The sequence below is a fragment of the Vombatus ursinus genome, unplaced genomic scaffold (assembly GCF_900497805.2).
Source record: "Vombatus ursinus unplaced genomic scaffold, bare-nosed wombat genome assembly UNPS02014793.1, whole genome shotgun sequence".
NCBI classification, from domain to species: domain Eukaryota; kingdom Metazoa; phylum Chordata; class Mammalia; order Diprotodontia; family Vombatidae; genus Vombatus; species Vombatus ursinus.
In genome coordinates this window covers 9,438,803-9,454,168 of record NW_020954571.1, presented here as the reverse complement: position 1 = coordinate 9,454,168, position 15,366 = coordinate 9,438,803, and the positions used below count along the sequence as shown (strand labels likewise).

At 37.7% G+C, this 15,366-nt stretch overlaps 1 protein-coding gene across 2 annotated transcripts in view; it reads left to right on the top strand.

The window, feature by feature from the left end:
* GPR107 (G protein-coupled receptor 107) overlaps positions 1 to 15,366 on the top strand; it is an 88,728-nt gene that overhangs the window by 35,225 nt on the left and 38,137 nt on the right. For both annotated transcript variants that reach the window (XM_027869335.1, XM_027869336.1), the window contains exons 13-14: positions 2,022 to 2,152; positions 8,719 to 8,762. In XM_027869335.1, the coding sequence (XP_027725136.1) occupies positions 2,022 to 2,152; positions 8,719 to 8,762 (175 nt within the window). The remainder of the gene's footprint in view (positions 1 to 2,021; positions 2,153 to 8,718; positions 8,763 to 15,366) is intronic.

Sequence of the window (15,366 nt, the reverse complement as noted above, 5' to 3'; positions counted from 1 at the left end):
CCCCCCAGTTTCATTTTAGAGTTTATCATACTCCATTATTGTTTTACTTCCATGATTTTGAACCCAGGAATTCCTCTCTTGCTTGTCCTCATTGTTCTTCAACCTACTCATCCTACTACAGTTTCCAGTTCATCTGTTCATCCTGTTCTCCTTCCCTGTTTGGCTTCACTTCCTTCTCTTCACAAGTCTTTACCCAATTTCTAGTTGATCAGTTCAATTATATGTTTTCAGTCTTGACTCTTTCCCTTCCTTGTCCTGCTGCTGTTTCTGTCCTCTCAGTCCTCAACCCTGGATTACTCTCCCCTCCCCCTTCATTCCCTGTCCTCCTTCCATCTGCCTTCTCCACAGTTAATGCGTTAGTTGACAGGACTTTGTTAAGCACTCGGTATGTGCTTGACCCGATACTAAGTACTAGATGAGTGAAGATATAAATGAGAAAGCCCTTCTCCTCAAGAAATTTATATTCTATAGGGGGAGACATCATGTACACATACAAAATAAATGTAAGATAAATACAAGTACTTCCAAACTGTTGAATACCATTGGTGGAAGTTATACCACCATTTCAACTGAGCTTTCCCTGCCATGCAGCAAAATGTTTATTTTTCCTTGATTGACATTCTACCCTGCTCCATCAGCAGCTATTCCAAATCTTCTCGCCTGTCTTCAAGCCTCCAATGCCGATTTTACCTTCTGTCTCCTTAGAGTAGTAGTTTTCTGGGGCTCTGTGCTGGACCCTTTTCTCCTTTTTCTCTTTATGCGTGCTTTCTTGGAGATCTCTTCAACTCCAATGAGTTCATTTATCTTTATACAGATGTCTTTCAGATTTGTATATCCAACTTTAATCCAGCATGAACTCTAATCACACACTGTTAACTGCCTCCTGCTTATCTTTTCCTAGATATACCATAGGTTTCTCAAGTTCAGCATATCTGAAAAAGAGCTCATTATCCTTGTCCCCTAAACCTGCTTCTCCATCAAGCTTCCCTATTTTCATTGAGAGCATGACAATCCTTCCAGTAACCTAGATTCATAACCTCAGAGTCATCCTTGACTCTTTACTTCTTATATCTGTTCAGTTGCCAAGTCTTGTCCGTTCTACCTCCTTAACATTTCTCCATCCATCCCCTTCCACTTATATAATTGCCACGTAGTATCTGAGGCTCTCATCACCCCACACTTAAGCTATTGCAGTAATCCCTTGATGGGTTTCTCTGATCCATCCTCTCCTGCTCTAGCTTACCCTTCACAAAACTGCCAAAATAATCTTTCTAAGGTACAGGTCAGACCATGTCACCTTTTTGCTCAACAACTTTCAGTGGCTTCCATTTGCCTCCAGGATGAAAGCCCTTTACAGTCTTGCTTCCATCTACCTTTCCATCCTATTTCATTCTTCCATGAACTCTACATTCTAGCCAAATTTGACTAGTAGCCATTCTGATAAGCTCTTCTGCAGGCCTGCCTTGATCTCCTTCTGCATTTTTGCTTCTCAAAAACCTTGTTTTCAAAGCTAATGCCGTGTACCGTCTTCTCAAAGTTTTCTGGATTCTTCTTCCTCAGTTCCTGACTCAGTAAGCTCTTTGAGAATAGTCTTTTTCATTTTGTCTTTGTATTCCTGGTGCCTACCACAATGTCTTAAAAGGAATTAAAACTTTTTCCTGTGAGGGAAGAGATAGGAGTTTTGGAGCTTATGATTTTCATCCCCCTCCCCACCCCTTTATTACTGATATCACAGCTTCCACAATATGAAACCTAGAGGAGCTTCAGTATCCAAAAATCTGAGACCCATGGAAGAGTCATCCTGGGTCCGTATAGTGTAAGAGCTGTGGCCATGGGCCATAAAGTGCCAACTGCTCATCTGTTGGGAAGTTTAATCTGAGCTAAGGCCCAGTTTGCCTAAAACACAAAGATTGAGTGGGGAACTGGAGGTGTGGGTGTCTGGTTCTCCTGTTTGGCTGCTGCTCTGGGATCTGCTCCTTCAAGTAACCCTTCAGAATTCAGTGACTCATCATGTTCTGCAGGTCCTGGCAAATGTGGCTTACATCATTATAGAATCAACTGAGGAGGGTACAACCGAGTATGGCTTGTGGAAAGATGCTTTGTTCTTGGTGGACCTGCTGTGCTGTGGAGCCATACTCTTCCCAGTGGTGTGGTGAGTAACCCAGGAGTGCCCCATCTGCAGCTTGCAGAGTCTCTGAAGGAGGCTGAAAATGGAGGCTCATTAGTGATAGAGTGTACATTTCCTAGATAAAAGAGCTCCATTAAATAGCACTTTCTTGCCAAGAAGAAGATAAGTGAAATAGATAAAACTGAAGACAGATTTCAGCATGGAAACCATCTTCAGAATGTTTCTTTTAATTTGCTTTTATTTAAAGACTGTGTCCTGAGGTAGTAATAGTTATAATGTTTCATGTAGTTAAATAAATGATCTTTAGGGTACTCCTGTCTAAGGTTCAGACAGTCAGCAAGCATTTATTGTTTGCTCAGTGCCAGTGCCAGTTTCTGTGCTAGGTCCTGAGGATACAAAGATAAAAGATGAGACCCTCTCTTCTCTCAAGGGACACAGCATTTACACACACACACACACACACGCACAGGTGATGGCCATACAGATATGGAAGATGGAGGATTGTGTGTGAGAAATAGAAAAACCAATTTAGTTGGACCCCATAAAGTACAGAAAGGGGAGTAATGTGTAAGGAGGCTAGAAAGATAAGTTGGGTTTAGTTGTAAAGGGCTTTAAAAGACAAAGTAAAGGAGTTCATATTTCATACTGAAGGTAGTAGGGGTTCACTGCAATTTATTGAGTGGAGGAGTGACAGTCAGATCTGTGCTTAAGGGAAAGTCCTTTTGATCACTGTGTTGAATATGGATCAGAGTGGAAAGAGACTTGAAATAAGTGTGATACTTCTGTGGTGAGTTTAATACTTAAATGGGTTACTTAAGTTCATTGTGTTTCATGGGCCTGGTCTATACCCTAATTCCCAGCCAATCTGCCTTCTGAAAGATTGTTGTTAATTTCAAAGATGAAATGTGAAAGAGTATATGAATCAGTACAGAATGTTTTGTAAGTTTTAAAGTATTATATAATTTGTACCTATTATTGTTATCTTAACACATACATTAGCTTTGAGTACTGATTCTAGACCCTTAAAGTCACAGAGAGTATTTACTTATCTATCTGGCTTCATTTGCACTGCCAGGAGTCCCTCAAGTGGGAGGGTCTTGGGAAGGAGCCATGGAGTTAGAGAAATAAATTTCTTACTGCTAGTTTAAAATTTTTCTTTCTTTTAAATAAATGCCCTGGAAATTATTTTTTGTTTTAGGTTTTTGTTTGTTTGTTTTGCTCTAACTCTATGATTTCATAGGTGTGGAGAACTCCCAGTGAGGAAATTCTCTCTACTAATGTATATGCGCTACTCTTCAGCTGCTTATAGTCTCAGAGAGCTGCTTGGCACACTGAGAGGTTCATTGACTTGCCCAAGTCACACAGCCAGGATATGGTAGAAGTAGGTCTTAAATCCAGGGTTTCTTGGCTGCTTCATGTCTGCTGCAGTGGAGGTATCAAACTCACAGAAGCAAACACTGCCAGTGCTGCCAGAACCAGGTTAAAATGTAATTGTAAAATGTTTTAAAAAATAAATAAAACTACAACATAGACAATGTTAATTTGCGGTTTTCTAAGTCATTATGCAGCCCATATGGATTCATTTCTGTTTGAGTTTGACACTACTGCATTATGACATATTACTACTCAAAAATGCTATAAAATTGGGGGAGAGAGGACTCAATGGGTGGAATCACTAAATGCTAAAGAATTGATGTTATCATAAAACCATTTACTCTACTCTGTTCTTTGTGTAAGTGAAGGGTGCCAACAGGGTAGAGACCATAATCCAAAAAAAACCCCCAAAAAAACAGGGCCTGGTCTAATTAGAAATAGTACGATACTGGTAAATTTAATTTAAAATTTAATTATAAAAATTAGGTGCAGGTGAATTAGAAGTGAATCAGATGGCTACTAAGACATCATTAGGAAATGAGTTAAAATCTCAGTTTAGTGAAATTCTGACAGTGAAAAGAATATAGTACTAAGACATTATCTGGTTAGTAAACTATCAGGCTTTGCTTTAGGGTAGCTTCTGTCACTACTTAATATGTTCAGCTTGGATATGAGCTATGATGACTTATTCTCCCCACTGGTAAATGTTGGATTATCTTAAGGTCACCTTTTATCAACAGGCTGTAAATTGATTATAGTCTCTAATTTTTTTTTTTTAATCACATCCCAGCTGTTGGCAGAATTTTTCCTTGGTCGTTAAGCAGGGCCAAATAGTCAATTACTGACTGTCCTAACTAACCAGCAGAGGGCATCTCCATGTCACTCAAGCCTAAGGTACTGTGTTTGCTAAATATTGCAGTGAATTTAAAGTTTCTCATCTTTAAAATGATGGGATTAGACTAGCTTATTTTTAAGGTTCCTTTCAGCCCTAAATCCATACTCCAATGATCCTACTAATATGTAATCAGGACATATATAGATACAACTACAATATACTTTTTATAGAAATCAAAGAAGGCTTCAATGATTAGAAAAACACTTTCTTGGTTCATGCCAATCTAATAAATATGACAATACTAACTAAAATAATTTATGGTGTTAATGACATTAATCAAATTACCAATTGATTACTTTATGGGCAAAATACTAACAAAATTTATTTGGAAGAATATTGAATCCTAAGGAAAATAATGACAAAAAGTTAGGAAAAAAGGGTCTAGCATTACTAGGTTGCAAATTATATGTTAGTAATCATGAAAACTATTTGGTATTGGTTTTTAAAATAGGAAAAATAGGTCAGTAAAACAAGTTAGACAAGAAAGACTCAGAATCAAACAACACAGTAGCCTAATGATTACTAAACCTAAAAACAAACTACCATGGAAAAGAATCCACATTTGACATGAACTCCTGGGAAAACTAGAAAGCATTTTGGCAGAAAATAGGTTTAGACTAGTATCTTTTGTCTATATAAGCTTTTGATAATTGACCTAAATGTAAAATGTCATGTCATTAAAAAAATTAGCAGAGAATGATAGGAGGTACTTTTCCAAACTATGTCTAGGGGAAGAATTCATAACCAAATAAGGGATGCCTTCTACATGAAGCCTTTCCTTACCACCCAGTTACTAGTGTTCTTTCCAACCCCGAATTTACTTTGTATTTATTTCATTTATGTGTGTGTGTGTATCTATATATATATCTATATAGATATATATAGATACACACACATGTATATGTTGTCTCCTTGGTGATAATATATAAGTTGCTTAAGGACAAGAATCGTATTTTATTTTTGTTTTCCCAGAACCTAGCAAAGTGCCAGGCACATAGTAAGCACGTAGTAAATGATTGTAAATTTTTTGATTCTTTACAAATGACAAAACAGGTAGTTTTTATCATACGAAATTATTAAAGCTGTTGCTTGAATAAAATCAATGCAGCAAGAACAAGAAGAGAAACTGTTAAGTAGGGGGAAAATCTTTGCACCACATATCTTTGGTAAAAGTCTAATATCTGGGGCAGCTAGGTGGAGCAATGGATAGAGCATTAGCCCTGCAGTCAGGAAGACCTAAGTTCAAATCTGGCCTCAGACACATAATACTCACTAGCTGTGTGACTCTGGGCAAGTCACTTAACCCCAAATGCCTCACCAAAAAAAAAAAAAGTCTGATATCCAAGGCATACAGGGAATTGACATAAAAATATAAGACTATGAGCCATTCCCCAATAGGTAAGCAATTGAAGGATATAATTTTCAGAAGGAGAAATGCTGTATGGAAAAAATGATAGAAGTCCCTACTATTAAGAGAAATGCAAAGTAAAGCATCAAATTACATGAATGATACAAGATGGAAAATAGGCAGTGTTAGAGCGCCATGGAAAGAAAAGCACATTAATGCACTGTTGGAGCTGTGAATTAATCCAGTTGTTCTGGAAAACTATTTGGAATTTTGTAAGAAAAGTACTAAACTATTTATATTCTTTGGTATCAAAAGGCAGCTAAACTCAGATTAAAAGCAATGATTGACCTTGATTCTAAGACACAGGAGATGAAACATCAGTTTGTCCTCTTGGTAGACATGGTTGTTATGTCAAATAACTTTTGTGTAAAAAATAGAAAAGTATAAATAAAACTTTTAAAAAATCATAATTGGGGGACAGCTAGGTGGCGCAGTGGATAGAGCACCAGCCCTGGATTCAGGAGGACCTGAGTTCAAATTTGACCTCAGACACATAACACTTAGTAGCTGTGTGACCCTGGGCAAGTTACTTAATCCTATTGCCTAGCTATAAAAAAAAAAAAAAATCATAATTGGGTTCAGCAAAGTATGGTCTGTAACCTATTTCTGAATGAAGAATTTTTTTTTTCCACTTTTGAATAACGTTAGGCAGCCACTGGATTTGGCCCTTAGGCTCTATTTTGTTGGCTCTGAATTAGAAGAATGATGTAGATAGATGCAGTTTGCCCAGATTTTAGGGAAGTCTTTCATGCTATGGAGATGTGTGACTTAAGTGACAGTTCATTTCAATGGGTTCAGACCTGGTTTAATGGCTAGAATCAAAGAGTCTGGTTCTTTAATGGTTAGAATTCTCTCTGAAGGAATTCTCTTTTTTGGTGCCCCACAACCCCATGGACCGCTCAGTGCTGTTTAACATTTTTATCAGTAACTTGGATAATGGTATGGAATGGCATGTTTATCACGTTTTCAGAGGACAAAAAGTTGAAGGGATAGCTAACACATTGGTGGACAGTTAGGGTCCAAAAAGATCTTGACCATTTAGATCATTGTGTCAAATCTAATAAGATAAAATTTAGTAGTATTAAGTAGTCTTAGTCTTGGGTTAAAAACAATCAGCTTCACAAGTATAAAATGAGAGAGGCCTAGCTACACAATAGTTCATCTGAAAGTTACATGAAGTTTTTGCCTGCAAACTCAGTATAAGTGAACAATGTGATAGAGTATATAGCCAAAAAAAGTAAATGCAATCTAGGCTATGTTAAGACCAATAGAAAGTCCAGAACGAGGGAGGTGATACCTGTTCAACTCTGTCTCCCCTAGATCATATTTGCAGTGTTAATTTTCAGGTGCCTTATTAGCAGTAACATTTCTAAGTTGGAGTGTACAGAAGAGGGCAGCCATCATGATAAAGGGCTTCAGAGTCATGCTGTGTGAGGATTGGTTGAAGGGAATAGAAATGTTTATCATCCAGAAGGAAAGACTTTGAGTGGAGAACCTGTTAGTCGTGTTCAACAGCTTGAAAGGCTGTTGAATACTGTGTAGTGACAGTGACCAGTCTTGGCCCCTGAGGGGAGATAGGAAGCTTTCTTGGAAAAGTGGGAGACTTGGGTCCAGTATTACATATGCTGTTAGATTGCTGAATCTGTCCATTAGTTTTGCTTTATTCTTTTTCTTTGTTCCCTAGGCAGGGGAGGGAGGTTTGTGGTTGGAGCTTGGCTATCATCAGGGAGGGCTTTTATACACTTGGAATTTTGAAATAGAAAAAGGCTTGGGGGAATGTAATTAGATGGCTTCACTCAAGCTATTGAAAGTCTTCCTGATCCAGCTTATTCTTTGCTGTGGTGACTGTGGACATAGTATTTTATATCCTTTTAATTTGGGAGTCTTGTTCTTTTTAGTCCTGTCATAGTAAAATTGTTTTAACTATGTTTTTTGCCTCACACATGCTTATTGAATTTAAAAGTGAATTTGCTAGAAGCTTGGCCTACAGTATGGATATATCCAGAAATGGCTAATGCATAAACAAAACACATCAATAAAACCTTTTTTTTTTTTTAAAGAAAGAATAAGAATATATCTGATGGATATCCACAGGCTACACTGGCATCCCAACAGTGTCCAGAGGCAGCTAGGTGGTTTAGAGGATAGAGCCCTAGGTCTGGAGTCAGGAAGACTTGAGTTCAAGACTGAACTCAGACACAGCCTAGCTGTGTGACCCTGGCAAGTCACTTAATGTCTGTTTGCCTCAGTTTCCTTAATTGTAAAATTAAGATAATAACAACACTTACATCACAGGCTGGTTGTGAGGATCAAATGAAATAAAAGCCCTTATCACAGTGCTGGGAACGTAGAAGTTTCTACATAAATGCTTCATCAAGATGGCCTTCATCATACACACATGCTATTCCTCACCCCTTTAAAAAAACAAAAAACTCAACAATATTTGAAGGGCTAATTAGGAGGATTTGATTTGTTCCCAGTGGGCAGAATTAGGAACCAAGGAGAGAAATTGCAAAGAGACAGATTTAGGCATTGATGTAAAGAAAAACTTCCCAATGCTTGATCTCTCCAAAAGTAAATGGGGCTGCTTCTGGAGTTAATGGGTTTGCCCTCACTAGAGGCTTCAGACAACAGCTGGACAAAAACTTGTCACATATGTAGTAGAGGAATTTTGTGTTCACATTTGACTTGTATTAGGTGGTCTCAGAGGTCCCTTCCAGTTCTGGAGTTCTGTTTTCAAATCCAGCCTTTCTTTAAAGACCATTTGATCCACTCTCACTTCATCTTAAATATTATGTATTTGAGGTTCAGAAACATTAAAGAAATTGCCCCAAGTTATAGTTAATGGCTGAGCCTGAGGAAAAAAATGTAAATTCATGAACTAACTGGTGCTCACTGAATATTTATTTTTAGGTCAATAAGACATTTACAAGAAGCCTCAGCAACAGATGGAAAAGGTAAGTTCATTTATTTTTGTGGCCTCTTTTCTGATGCTTGAGACTCCATTAATTTAATAAGTTTGAGATTTTCCTGTACTTTTTAGTTGATATTGAGTGGTAGAGTAGGAAAAACTATTTGTTAACAAACTCATGTCCTTATTTAGTGGCAATCAGTGGAGATTCCTAAAATGAGTGTTTTTGGTTTTCCAATTGCCTGGCAAGCCAAGCCAGCTCTAAGTTGGGTTCATGTTGTTTTGTAGAGAAGCTGGTGTTCAAGATTCCAGGAACTTAGCTGCATGTGGGGGCTGGGAGGATTACTGTTTAACAGAATGACTCATTTCATCTCCCCTCTTTTGAGTGCGATTTTCACCTCACAAACTGAATTGGGAGCACACAATCCTGTCTCTGGGTGGGGAGAGATAACACGTCCTTGTGAAAATGAGTAGCATCACTTCTAGCCTATGGAGTTCAGATGGGTATGTGTAAAGCAGCCCTTCCTGCTATTTTCCTTCACAGTTGATTTAACAAGCTGCAGAAATAGATGTGTCCCTACTCATTTAAAATTATGACTTGGATAACCAGAAAGGACCTTTAAAATTTGCTGATTTTAAACAAGGGAGCAATTAACCTTTGCATTTTTTCCCCCTTAAATTTTTTGTAACCTGTTTTGGTTTTGTTTTGGGTTTTGTTTGTTTGTTTGTTTTTGTTTGTTTTTTTCCCCAATTACATGTAAAAACAATTTTTAAAATTTGTTTTAAAATTTTTTGTATTCCAAATTCTCTCCCTCAGTCACCTTCATTGGGAAGGCAGGCAATTTGATAAAGGTTATATATGTGCAGTCGTGCAAAACATATTTCCATATTGGTCATGTTGTGAAAGAAAACCAAGAAAAATAAGGTAAAAAGAGTATGCTTCGATCTGCCTTCAGACTCCATCTTTCTTTCTTTGGAGGTGGATACCATTTTTTCATTGTAAATCTTTTGGAATCTTTAGATCATTGCATTGCTGAGAATAGCAAGCCTTTCACAGTTGATCATCATACAGTATTGCTGTTACTGTGCACACTGTTCTCCTGGTTCCGAACACTTCACTTTGTATCAGTTCATGAAAGTCTTCCATGGTTTTTCGGAAAGCGTCCTACTCATCATTTCTTATAGCACAATAATATTTCACAACAGTCATATACCTTGTTCAGCCCTTTCCCAATTAATAACCATCCCCTTGATTTCTAATTCTTTGCCACCACAAAAAGAACTGCTATAAAAATTTTTTTACATATAGGTCCAATTCTTTTTTTTTTTTAAATCTTTTTGGGGGGCAGCTAGGTGACCCAGGGGATAGAGCTCCGGACTTGGAGTCAGGAAGACCTGAGTTCAAAACTGGCCTCAGACACGTAACACTTAACTAGCTTTGTGACCCTGGGCAAGTCATTTAACCCCATTTGCCTCACCATTAAGCAAAAAAAACAAAAAACAAACAAAAAATCTTTTTAGGATACAGACTGGTAGTAGTATTGCTGGGTCAAAGAGTATACATGGTTTTATAGCCCTTTGGGCATAGTTCCAAATAGCTTTCCAGAATGGTTGAATCAGTTCACAACTCCACCAACAGTGCTTTAGTGTCCAATTTCCCACATTCCCTCCTAACATTTGTCATTTTTCTTTTCTGTCATATTAGCCAGTCTGATAGGTATGAAGTGATATCTCAGACTTGTTTTAATTTGCATTTCTTCAATCAGTAGTGATTTAGAGCATTTTTTCATATGACTATAGATAGCTTTGCTTTCTTCATCTGAAAACTGCCTTTTCATATTCTTTGACCATTTATCAGTTGGGGAATGGCTTATATTCTTATAAATTTGACTCCGTTTTCTATATATTTGAGAAATATGGCCTTTAGCAGAAATACTTGGCTATAGAAAATTTTTCACTTATGATTACTGTGTATTTCCCTCCATCTTATTTCTTCCCCCTGTATGCCCTTCTCTCTTTCTCTCCCTTTCTCTCTGTCTCCTTTCACCCTGTCCCTCCTCAGAAATATTTTACTTCTGATCACTGCCTCCCTCAGTCTGCTCTCCTATCAGCACCACCTCTTCCCCTCCTACATGTAGTTCCCTCTTTGAGCCAATTCTGTTGAGAGTAAGGTTCAAGCATTCCCCCCTCCCATCTTCCCCTTTACTATAAAAGCTCTTTTGTACTTCCTTTATGAGATAATTTGCCCCATTCTACCTCTCCCTTCCCCCTTCTCCCAGTGCATCCCTCTTTCTCACCCCTTAATATTATTTTTTTAGATATCATCCCATCAGAGACATCTTTCTTTCTTACCATCCCTTAATTTTATTATGTTAGATATCATTTCATCATAGTCAACTTACACCTATGCTCTCTATATAGACTCCTTCTAACTGACCTAATAATGATAAAGTTCTTAGGAGTTACAAGTATCATCCTCCCATGTAAGAGTGTAAACAGTTTAACCCTATTGAATCCCTTATGATTTCTCTTTCCTGTTTACCTTTTCATGCTTTTCTTGAATCTTGTATTTGAAAATCAGATTTTATATTCAGCTCTGGTCTTTTCATCAGGAATGCTTGAAAGTCCTTTATTTAATTAAATATCCATTTTTCTCCCTGAAGGATTATACTCAGTTTTTGGTTTTGTTTTGTTTTGTTTTTTTGGCAGTTGGGGTTAAGTGACTTGCCCAGGGTCACACAGCTAGTAAGTGTCAAGTGTCTGAGTTTGGATTGGAACTCAGGTCCTCCTGACTCCGGGGCCGGTGCTCTATCCACTGTGCCACCTAGCTTCCTGTCTTCCAGGAATTCTTTTTGGGTGTGAGACCAATTCACATTTTTCTTTTAGGCTTTGGATGTAGCTGTTTTGACTTTGTTGTCATCTTTGTGTTTTGAGCTTCTCTGTCACCGTAGTAACTTTCTGTGGTCAGGTTCTTTTTTTGTTTGTTCATTTTTCCATCTGTTTCTTGACTTTTAACTTTTATGTTAAAGTTGGACTCTGCTCCTGGGGTAGAGGGGGCATTGTCCCGAGCATCAGGTTTTTCATATTCCTGTTTTCAGAGGTAGCTCTAGAGGTCAGTAAGTTTTCAGTTCTTTCAAGGTAGTATCATCTGAGGAGAGGTGTGGTCATTTCTTTCATGGCTTGTGCTCTGGTTTGTGAGTGACCACAAACACTCTTTTCTGCCTTGGACCACAGTTCCTACTGCTGCTAGTGCTTCTCCTCACCCTGGGACAGTGACCTGAAACTCAGTATGGGCAATGCAGCAGAGTCCTGCTCCAGTGCCAGCAGAAGGTCACCTGTAATCTCCTTCTGACCAATTCTGTGATCCCCTTTCTATTTGTGGGCTGAGGACTCCAGAAGCTACTGCTGCTGATTCAGTCACTCCCATGGTGTGTTGCTGGCTTGTCGGTTTGTGGCCCACACTAGACTGAGCTCCACTCACACCCTAGTGAAATAGACCTTTCCTGCTGACCTTCTAAATTGTCTTGGGTTGGAAAATTGTCTCACCCCATCCATTTGTTGATCCCGCCACTCCAGAATTCGTTTTGAGGTGTTAGTTTAAAGTTGTTGGGAGGGGAATTTAGGAGATCTTAGGCCTTAACTCAACCATCTTGGCTGTGCCCTGTAACGTTTAAAAAATATATATATATATATATATATATATATATATATATATATATATAATTTTTTTTCCTCTTTAAAACTACAATGCAGTTAGAGGACTGAGGGATATTTCCATCATTTCTAATCCATCCTATGCACTGTAGCCTAATCTATGACAAGAGTTATACATAAGAAATGTCATTCCTGGGCTCAGAACCCTGCAGCACATCAGCTTCTTAAGGAATAAAGTTAAATACCTTAAGTTGGTATTCAGTCTAGCATATCACACTGCAGCATGGTTTAGAAGAAAAAACTCTAGTCTTGGAGTTAGGAAGAGCTGATTTTAAATCCTGCCTCATAAAGAATTGTAAATTGAGAGGATGCCCATCAATTGGGGAATGGCTGAACAAGTTGTGGTATATGAATGTAATAGAATACTACTGTGCTATAAGAAATGATAAGCAAGCAGACCTCAGAAAAACATGGAAAGACTTGTATGGACTGATGCTGAATGAAGTGAGCAGAACCAGGAGAACGTTGTACACAATAACAGTCATGCTGTGCAATGACTAACTTTGATAGATTTAGCCCTTCTCAGCAATGCAAGTATCTAAGACATCTCCAAAAGTCTCATGATGGAAAATGCTGTCCATATCCAGAGAAAGAACTATAGTCTGAATACAGATCGAAGCATACTATTTGCTCTTTTTTTTTCTTTTGTTTTGTTTTGTTTCCTCTGTCTTGCAGTTCCTCTTACTGGTTCTAATTCTTCTTTACAACATGACTGATGTGAAAATATGTTTAATAAGAAAGTATATGTAGAGCCTGTATCAGATTGCATGCTGTCTTGGGGAGGGAGGGGGAGAAAATTTAAAACTCAAAAGGTTATGGAAATGATTGTTGAAAACTAAAAATAAATTAATTAATTTTTTTTAAAAGCCTATAAAAATACTAAAAAAAAAATCCTGCCTCAGACACATGTCAGCTGGGTGATCCTGGGCAAGTCACTTAATACTTTTGTACCTCAGTTTCCACATTTGTAAAATGAGGGGGTGGACTCAGTGGCCTGCCAAGGCCCTTCCATCTTTGACCCTATGATCCTGTGATTCCATCTTCCTCATAGTACTCCCTTCCACATATCCCACAATCTGGACCAATTAGAATGCAGTATTTGCAGTTTTCTTACACAAGTGTGATGCTTTCACACCGTTCCCAGTGCTTAGAATGCCTTTCACCTGTTGTTTAAATTTTAACTCAGATGCCATCCCTCCAGAAAATCTTCCCTGATTCCCTTCAGACTTGAAATATCTTTTTACTTACGCCTTTTTACATAATGCATAATACATATTAATGAATCTGTCATATTCCCCTATTACAGAGTACGTTCCATGGTGGCAGCATCTCCAACAGTACCACAGAGTCCTGCACATAATATTTGTTGAGTTGACTTTTATTGCTATAGGTGTTAGGCTCATAAATTGGCCATTCAAACATCATAGCAGATTCTAGTCCTTTTTCAAATATGAACCCTGATGGTAGCCATAAGATTGCACACATAAGGGGCAGCTAGGTGGTGCAGTGGAGAGAGCACTGGCCTTGGAGTCAGGAGGACCTGAGTTCAAATGTGCCCTCAGACACTTGATACTTACTAGCTGTGTGACCCTGGGCAAGTCACTTAACTCCAGTTGCCTCACCAAAAAAAAAAAAAAAAAAAAAGATTGCACACATGGTAATGTTGGTACTGTTTCTTTACACATACTGATCTCTCATTTAATGGAGTTGCATTTGTATGTGTGTAAGTTTATTATCATTATTCAACAACTGTATCATATTGTTGATTTATTTAATCTTATCAGCTAAAATCCTTAGATCTTTTTCATATGAAATATTACCAGTCCATTTCTCCCAAATCAAATACTTCTGTCCAATTTTTTTTATTTTTAAATAAAAATTTTTATTGATATCTTTTGGTTTTGTATCACTTATACAAAATATATATGAAAGATAACCAGTGTATCTCTCCGTCTTCCCCTACCCAAAGTGCCATTCTTTATAATCAAGAATAAAAAAGAGCAAAAAAACCCAATTCAGCAAAACTAACCAAAATACTCCAAAGGTTTGACGTTATTGTATACAGTGTACCATACCCATAGTCACCTACCTCTTTGAGAAAGTGGGGAGGGGTGTCTTCTTATTTCTCTTCTTTGGGGCCAGGCTTGTCATTATAATTTCTCAGCGTTCAGTTTAGATTGTTTTGATGTTGTTCTTTCCATTTACATTTTAGTCATAGTTTATTTTGGTTTTCTTGTTCAGCTTACTGCATTTTCCATTATTTCCTGTATGTTTTTACATGCTTCTTTGCATTCACCATAGTCATCATTCTTACAGCATAGTAATATTCCATTATATTAATGTACCACAACTTGTTAGCCATTCCTCAGATGGTGGACATCTACTTTATTTCCAGTTTTTTGCTATTATATTGTGGTGTATATGGGACCTTTCTTTTTGTCATTGACCTTCTTGGGGGTATACCATTAGCAATGGAATCTCTGAAACATTGGTTATTGACATTGTAGTTTCTTTCTCTGTATTATTACAAATTGCTTTCCAAAATGGTTGGATTAATTCATAACTCCACTAATAGTGAGTTGAGTTACATTTTGAGAGCAGAGTAATCTTCTTACGTAAAGCAAATGATCAAATCTTAGAGCTGGATATGCTTTTAAGGTCATTTAACCCAACTCCCTTATTTTATTGGTGAAGAAGCTGAGGCCCAGAGAGGAGAGATCAGAGCAGTGACCAAATGAGAACTTGAACACATGCCTTTGGCTACATATACAGTGGCTTTCCACTTATGTTACTGATGGCTAAAAAGAAAGATTTTTTTCCCCCTCAGTTTTCTTTATTAAATTTAGGTATTCAGAGTTTCTTCTGGCATTGTGGTATGTTAATTTCCATTGTTCCAATTCTGATTAAAAAAAATTTTAAATTCTGAGAAGCACTTT